Source organism: Sapajus apella, unplaced genomic scaffold (genome assembly GCF_009761245.1).
Source record: "Sapajus apella isolate SASKATOON/1434 unplaced genomic scaffold, GSC_monkey_1.0 scaffold2, whole genome shotgun sequence".
NCBI classification, from domain to species: Eukaryota; Metazoa; Chordata; class Mammalia; order Primates; family Cebidae; genus Sapajus; species Sapajus apella.
The window spans coordinates 78,803,468-78,812,163 of NW_022436942.1; the positions used below are offsets into that span (position 1 = coordinate 78,803,468).

Sequence of the window (8,696 nt, forward strand, 5' to 3'; positions counted from 1 at the left end):
TTTGTATTTTTAGTAGAGACGGGGTTTCACCATGTTGACCAGGATGGTCTCGATCTCTTGACCTCGTGATCCACCCGCCTCGGCCTCCCAAAGTGCTGGGATTACAGGCTTGAGCCACCACGCCCGGCCGGAAAGTTTTCTTTATGGCAAATTTGGGGTTCCTTAATTTGTATGTTCCTTTCATTATCACTCTCGAATTATAGATACCTTTTGGAATATTAAGGTAATAAAATGATATTAATGTCATTTGCCTTTGTAATCATCTAGCAAAGTGTAAAATGCCTATATCCATAGTCTCATTTTTTTTTTTTAGGAGTTTCTTAGCTATGCTTCTGTAAGTGCAAGGGTGTTCACTGCTGGGTTTGTAGTTGCAAAATTTGGGAAATAACCTAAATGCTTATCAACAAGAGACTGGCAGAGTATGTTGCATAATATGTAATTATTATAGCACAAGACAGATTAAAAAAATGTAGACCAAGGGAAGTAAAGGGATAGAGAAACAAGGAGGACAGTTTTGAGGCAAAGCAAGTAGGCTACCATGTGTGGAGGAAGAGAGGCAGGAAATGTACCCAAAGACTAGGAAAGGGATCGGATCAGGTGGTGCTTTGAAGGAGTTTGACTTTTGTTCAGAGAGATGGGAAGCCATTGAAAGGTTTAATGAGAAAAGTAAGGTAATCTGATTTGGAGTTTTAAGGGGAAGAGTGGAAGCAGGAAGACTAGTAAAGAGGCTACAAAGATATTTTTGGTGAGAGGATGGAAGCTTTGAAAGAGGGTGAGTGATGGAGGTGGTGAGAAATGTTAAGATTTGAGACATTACTTGCAGGTAGAGCCAAGACTTTGTGTTAGATGTGGGGTCTGAGCAGAGAAAAGGATGAGTAATGTTTTTGGCATAAGCCCAATTCAGGTGCCTTTTGCTGGAATGGAGAACATTCTTTCCAGAAGAGCACAAAGTTTTTTTGGGAGAGGGGATAGGGTTGAGATAAAGAACTTCAGTTTGGAAATATTATATGTACATTGAAATTCCTATTTCATAAATATAAGCAGAATATAAATAGAGGTTTGTAGTTCACTACGAATCAGCAGTCAAGGAAGAGACTGAGGTTAGAGAGCTTTCAGCATACAGTTGGTGCTTAAAGCTGTGGAACTAAGTGAGGTAGATTAAGGAGTGAGTGTTGCAAAAATGGATTAGGTTCAAGAACCGAATAAGTTCTTGAGTCTGGATAAGAGACTAGCAAAAGAGAGCATGGTCAGGGCGGAAGGAAGAGAGCTGAAAGGCATTGCAGGATGTCGTCAGTTTTGTCAAGTGCTGCTGATAGGCTGAGTATGAATAGGACTGAAAATTGACCATTCGATTTGAAAATGTGAAGGTAGTTGTTTGGCCTTGAGTTGCTTTGGTGGAGTGTTGAAGACAAAAACCTGGCATCTAGATAGGAGAGCATGAGAGGGTAGGAAGAAGAAACAGCAAGTATAGACAGTACTTTTTAGTGGTTTTGCTTAAAAGGGAGAGGGATATGAGGCAGTGCTTGAAGGGAATGTGAGCTTGAGGGTTTTTTTTTTTTTTTTTTTTTTTTTTTTTTGGAGATGGAGTTTTGCTCTTGTTGCCCAGGCTGGAGTGCAGTGGCATGATCTCAGCCCACTGCAACCTCCACTAACTGGGTTCAAGTGATTCTTCTGCCTCAGCCTCCTGAGTAGCTGGGATTACAGGCACCTGCCACCACGTCTGGCTAATTTTTTTGTATTTTTAGTAGAGATGGGGTTTCGCCATGTTGGCCGGGCTGGTTTCGAACTCCTGACTTCAGGTGATCTGCCCGCCGTGGCCTCCCAAAGTGCTGGGATTATAGGTGTAAGCCACTGTGCCCAGCTGCATGAGGGATTTTAAGATTAGGGAAATTATAGCATGTCTGTGCTCATGGGAGGGTTCTGGTGAGAGGGAAAGTGATGCAGGGGAAAGGGAGAGAATTGCTGAGCAGTGTCCTTGAGTCTTTGAGATCTAGTGTGAAGTGGAGCAGTTGGCTTTGATAGGAACTCTGCCAGTTCATCCCCAGTAACAAAAGGAAGGCCTGGTGGCGGAGGTGGGGTCGGAGGCAGTTGGAATTCTTTTTTGATTGTTCTAATTTTCTCAATGGAAGACGTAAGGTGAGCCGAAGGGAGGTTTGGAAACGTGAGGAGTGAAGGAGTTGTCTGGGAAAATGAGAGATGAATGGACTGCAGAATGTACTAGGATTGCAGTACTACTAGGCAGCATGAGGGTCTACTATGGTGAGGCTGATCAGTGTGGTTGTGTTTGTTAGCCCCGTTTGTCTGCTCCAGGGCTGATGTGGAATAGGCCAAGAGTTGAATTAATCAGGGGAAGGTTTTGCCAGGTGAATACAGAAGAGGTATGAAGAAGTAGGTGGTGGGGCGGGGCATGGTGGCTCATGCCTGTAATCCCAGCACTTTGGGAGGTCGTGGTGGGCGGATCATGAGGTCAGGAGTTCGAGACCAACCTGGTCAATGTGGTGAAACCTTGTCTCTACTAAAAATACAAAAATTAGCCAGGTGTGGTGGTGGGCACCTGTAATCCCAGCTACTCGGGAGGCTGAGGCAGGAGAATCGCTTGAACCCGGGAGACAGAGGTTGCAGGGAGCTGATATCGCGTCACTGCACTCCAGTTTGGGCGACAGAGCAAGACTCTGTCCCAAAACATAAAATTTAAAAAAGGAAGTGGGCAGTGGACCATAGTATCTAAGCCAAATCTGACAGGTTGGATCATTGATTTGGAGATCCTAGTGGGGGTAAAGAATTGACGGAGTCAGGACTAAACCTCGGGAAGGAGTGTATTCCTGGTTGAACAAGAGAATGCTCAAAGTTAATATGGTAGAAGAGGTCGTGGTTGTCAGCATAGTCTAGACTGTAGAACACACCTGTCTAATAGGATAACAGGCCACATATGTAATCTTACATTTTCTAGTTGCCTGCACTAAAGAAGTTAAAAAAGAAGTCAATTTTAATGTATTTAATTCACTATATCTAAAATGTAAGTTTACTACATGGTACAGCCACATTTCAAGTGCTTAGTAGCTATATCTAGCTAGTGGCTGCTGTATTGGACATTACAGTCTAGAAGGAAAACCCATGGGTATGGGTGGCTGAGATGGGAGGGGCAAGCTAATTGGAAGAGAGGAGGTCAAGTACCTGGAGTTCAGGGTATTGGGAGGATAATCAGGAAATATGAGTGGTGTCCGAGAAAGTGACGGTGGCCAGTTAGGACAACCTGAAGATGATAGAAGGTTGAGAATGTGGAGGATTTTGTTGACTGAGTGTAAGCTCTTAGATCTAAGTTAGGGGCACTGAGTGTGGAAGACTGATCAGGGAGATACCAGAGCCATGTGGAGATGAAAAGTAAGGGATGACCTGGAAGTCTTGGGCTTCCCATATTGGACAGACATAAACAGAATGTGGTGTTACCTTTAAGCTTGATTGTTAATATAAGCAAGGAAGTTATCTGACTGTATGGTATACCACCAGTTGTATTAAATTAAAATTTTTTTTTTTTTGAGACAGAGTCTTGCTGTGTCCCCCAGGCCGGAGTGCAGTAGTGCGATATCAGCTCACTGTAACCTCCGCCTCCCGGGTTCAGGCAATTCTCCTGCCTCAGCCTACCTAGTAACCGGGATTACAGGCGCCCACCATGGTGCCCAGCTAATTTTTATATTTTTAGTAGAGATGGGGTTTCACCATATTGGCCACGCTGATCTTGAACTCCTAACTTTGTGATCCGCCCACCTCGGCCTCCCAAAGTGCTGGGATTACAGGCGTGAGCCACCACGACCTAATTAATTATTTTTAATTTATTATTTTTGAGACAGGGTCTGCTGTGTCACCAAGGCTGGAGTGCAGTGGCATGATTGTGGCTCACTGCAGCCTTGACCTACTGGGCTCAAATCATCCGCCTACCTCAGCCTTCCAGGTAGCTGGGACTATAGGCATGTACCACTAAGCCTGGCTAATTTTTAAATTTTTTGTAGAGACATAGTATCCCTGTGTTGCCCAGGTTGATCTCAAACTGCTTGTTTCAAATGATCCTCCCTTCTTGGCCTCCTAAAGCACTGGGATTACAGATGTGAGCCACTGTGCCCATCCTAATTTTTTTTTTTTTTCTTTTTTTGAGACAGAGTCTTGCTCTGTCACCAAGGCTGGAGTACAGTGGCACGATCTCGGCTTACTGCAACCTCTGCCTCCTGGGTTTAAGCGATTCTCCTTTGTGTCATCCTCCTGAATAGCTGGGATTACAGGTGCATGCCACATACCCAGCTAATTTTTGTATTTTTAGTAGAGACGGGGTTTCACCATGTAGACCAGGCTGGTCTCAAACTCCTGACCTTGTGATCTGCCCGTCTCGGCCTCCCAAAGTGCTGGGATTACAGGCAGGAGTCACTGCACCCGGCTGCCCATCCTGATTTTATTTTTAAATTTTAGATTTTATTTTTCAGACACAGAGTCTTATTATGTCCCAGGCTGGAGTGCAGTGGCTGTTCACATGTTTGATCATAGTGCACTGCAACATTGAATTCCTGGGCTCAAGTGATCCTCTTCAGCCTCCTGAGTGGCTGAGACTGCAGGTGTGCACTACCATGCCTGGCTTTGTATTTATTTATTTTTCTTTTTTTTCAAAGATGGGGTTTCACCATGATGGCCAGGCTGGTCTTGAACTCCTGACCTCAGGTGATCCACCCACCTCGGCCTCCCAAAGTGCTAAGATTACAGGCGTGAGCCACTGCGCCTGGCCTGCATTTATTTTTAAAGATTGTATTAGTCCATTCTCTCTTTCCTATTGAGAGCTACCTGAGACTGGGTAATTTATAAAGAAGAGAAGTTTAATTGACTCATAGTTTGCAGGCTGTACAGGAAGGATGACTGGGGAGGCCTCAGGAAACTTACAATTATGGCAGAAGGCGAAAGCGAAGCAGGCACATCTTACGTGGCAAGAGGAGGAGGAAGAGAGCAGAAGATAAGAGGAAGTGCTACATCCTTTTTTTTTTTTTTTTTTTAAGACAGAATCTTGTTCTGTCACCAGGCTGGAGTGCAATGGCATGGTCTTGGCTCACTGCAACCTCTGCCTCCTGGGTTCAAACAATTCTCCTGCTTCAGCTTCCCGAGTAGCTGGGACTACAGGTGTGTGCCACCATGCCCAGCTAATTTTTGTATTTTTAGTAGAGATGGGGTTTCACCATGTTGGCCAGATGGTCTCGATCTCTTGACCTTGTGATCAGCCCGCCTTGGCCTCCCGAAGTGCTGGGATTACAGGCGTGAGCCGCTGCGCCCAGCTACATACTTGTAAACAACCAGATCTCCTGAGAACTCACTGTCATGAGAACAGCAAGGGGGAAGTCTGCCCCATGATCTAATCACCTCACTAGACCCCTCCACCAACACTGGGGATTACAATTCTACACAAGATTTGGGAGGAAACACAAATCCAAACCATATCAAAGGTCATATACCATGATTCTGTATGCATAGAATATCTCAGAGAATATGTTAATTTCCTCTGGAAGAGAAATTGCGTTTCACCATATCCCTTTTTGTATTCTTTGTATTCTTTTTGTTTTTGAGACAGAGTCTCACTCTGTCACCAGGCTGGAGTGCAGTGGCACACAATCTGTCCCCTGGGTTCAAGCGATTCTCCTGCCTCAGCTTCCCGAGGAGCTGGGACTACAGGTGTGTGCCACCACGCCCAGCTAATTTTTATATTTTTAGTAGAGACAGGGTTTCACCATGTTGGTCTTGATCTCTTGACCTTATGGTCTGCCCTCCTTGGCCTCCCAAAGTGCTGGATTACAGGCATAAGCCCCCATGTCTTTGGTTTATTTACTGTGTATGTGCAAGTGCTGCTTACCAAAAATCTTCAAATTTGACTAAGCAGCAAAAACCTTAAATTTGCATTTTCTTTGATTCAATATTTCCTCTGTACATTCAAAAGAAATAATTGTAGGTACTCAAATATTTGTGCATAAAGAATGTGTCCAAGGCCAGGCATGATGGCTCACGCCTGTAATCCTAGTACTTTGGGAGGCCAAGGCCCATGGATTACAAGGTCAGGCGTTCAAGAGCAGCCTGGGCAAGATGGTGAAGCCCGGTCTCCACTAGAAATACAAAAATTAGCCAGGTGTGGTGGCGGGTACCTGTAATCCCAGATACTGCTACTCAGGAGGCTGAGGCAGAGAATTGCGTGAACTGATCATTGCGCCACTGCACTCCAGCCTGGGTGACAGAACGAGACTCTGTCTCAAAAAATAAAAACAAAATAAAAATTAAAAATGTGCTTATCACTGCATTATTTTGAAACAGTGGAAAAGCTGCAAACAATCTGTATCATACAGTAGGGCAGTAAACTATGGTATACTCATATAATGCAATGGTATGTAGCTATTTGAAGTGACTAACGAAGTGTTTATAACATTAAGTGGGAAAGTGGAGCTGGGAAATGCCCCAGCTGACTTCCATTTGTTTTACTGCAATTTGAGAACGTCCAGAGGACTGAGATGCACCTTGCCATGGTTTCCTCCACATCTTCGCTTGCAGCGGTGTTTCTCGTATGGTTTCTTGGCTACCTTATGAACTGTTTCTGAATCTGCCGATTGCGTTTATTTCTGGACACAGAGCTAGTCTGCCCACATGTTCCAGTTCTGTCAGTTTTAATTAGCAGTGAATAACTGTGTCTTAGATGGGAGGATCTAGAACCTGGGTCAGCAGTTCTGCCTGCAAGCCATCTCCAGAGTGTGGCTACACAGACTTGCGTTGCCAGAAGCAGACCAAAGAACAAATAGTTAACAAGAGTGAAGGTGTTGGAGTCCTATGGGACTGTTGAAAAGATTAATCCAGCTAAGTAAATTTTTGTGATTAAAAATAGCTAGAGATGTTCTTGCTGGGTTTTGTCATTGAATGGTTAATTGTCACTTAGCAGGGCAGATTAAACAGTTTAATCCTATTGTAAAGGCTCTTTTTCCCCTCATCACTTCTATTCACTCTTGGATAGGCTTTTTGTATTACTCCCTCCCAGGATGACTTTTTTGCTTTAAGCCTGTTTTATTTAATTTTTTTAAAAAAGGAATAAAAGAATGGCTACTCCATATACAAAGCCTATTTAGTTACTATTTTAAGCCCGGTGGCTCACGCCTGTAATCCCAGCACTTTGGGAGGCTGAGGAGGCTGGATCAGCCTGGCTAACATGGTGAAACCCCATCTCTACTAAAAGTACAAATATTAGTCGGGAGTGGTGGCGGCTCCCTGTAGTCCCAGCTACTCTGAAGGCTGAGGCAGGAAAATTGAACTCGGGAGGCTGAGGTTGCAGTGAGCTGAGATCATGCCATTGCACTCTAGCCTGGGTGACAGAGTGAGACGCTATCTCAAAAAAAATTTAAGTTGTATGGAAGGAGGAGTTTCTTTGGGTTTCTGCTATAAATCAGTGTCATCTTAATCTGAAATACTAATTCATTCTCATTCTCTCTAGGTAGCAGAGGCTCAACGGGCAGAGTTTAGCCCTGCCCAGTTCTCTGGTCCTAAGAAGATCAACCTGAACCACTTGTTGAATTTCACTTTTGAACCCCGTGGCCAGATGGGTCACTTTGAAGGCAGTGGACATGGTAGCTGGGGAAAAAGGAACAAGTGGGGACATAAGCCTTTTAACAAGGAACTCTTTTTACAGGCCAAGTGAGTATTCTCTACCTCGGAGGAGAAGGAAAGTGGGCCTCTCTGGATAGCTGTGGTGCTGCTGTGAGGAGGCTTTCTTTTTCTTTTTATTTTCTTTTCTTTTTTTTAAGACTAGTCAAGTGCAGTAGTGAGAAGGAGGGAAGGGGTAGAACAAGGAGTTCGATCTGTAACTGACTGTGAACAATCAATTGAGATAACTCACTACCTTCGGACCAGCCAGAGGCTTTCTTTACACTATTTAGTGGGAGAGAAGCAGAAAGGGAATTGGTCTAGTTCTTTTACTCTTCGCCACCAACCCCTGCTTCCTTTCTTTTACCCACCTTCCAGGTGGATGTTCTTGGTACTTAATATAACGCTTAAATAACTGTGTTAGTATAATGATGAGGTAGAAAGTATTTGGAGTTGGAAGAGGAAATTTGAGAGCCAGTGGAATGACAGGCTATAGTGCTTGGCATACATTTGCTCAAATACGATCCCCTTTTGTTTTTTTTTTTTGTTTGTGGCCTTAGTCATAATTTAAGATTTGACCTTGCATCTAGACTGAAGTAACCGTTTTGTCCTTTCTATGAGCTGGTTTCAAATGATTGAGTAATAACACGGTTTTTTTTTTTTTTTTTTTTTGAGACAGAGTCTTGCTTTGTCCCCGAGGCTGGAGTGCAGTGGCATGATCTCGGCTCACTGCAACCTCTGCCTCTCAGGTTCAACCGACTCTCCTGCCTCAGCCCAAGTAACTGGGATTACAGGTGCCGACCACCACACCCAGCTTATTTATTTACTTATTTTTTGAGATGGAGTCTTGCTTTATCACCTAGTTGGGACTACAGGCGAGTGCCACCATGCCCGGCCAGTTTTTTTTTGTAGTTTTAGTAGAGACAGGTTTCACCGTGTTAGCCAGGATGGTCTCAGTCTCCTGACCTCGTGATCCACCCACCTTAGCCTCCCAAAGTGCTGGGATTACAGGCATGTGCCACTGTTCCCGGCCTAACTTTGTATATTTAGTAGAG

The 8,696-nt window shown here is 44.3% G+C and overlaps 1 protein-coding gene across 6 annotated transcripts in view; it reads left to right on the forward strand.

Moving 5' to 3' along the window:
* RNF10 (ring finger protein 10) overlaps nucleotides 1–8,696 on the forward strand; it is a 45,473-nt gene that overhangs the window by 12,017 nt on the left and 24,760 nt on the right. For all 6 annotated transcript variants that reach the window (XR_004257792.1, XM_032241818.1, XM_032241849.1 and 3 more), the window contains one exon: nucleotides 7,493–7,692. Coding sequence is in view for 5 of the 6 variants with exons in the window: in XM_032241818.1 (XP_032097709.1) it covers nucleotides 7,493–7,692 (200 nt within the window). In the remaining variant the exon portion in view is untranslated. The remainder of the gene's footprint in view (nucleotides 1–7,492; nucleotides 7,693–8,696) is intronic.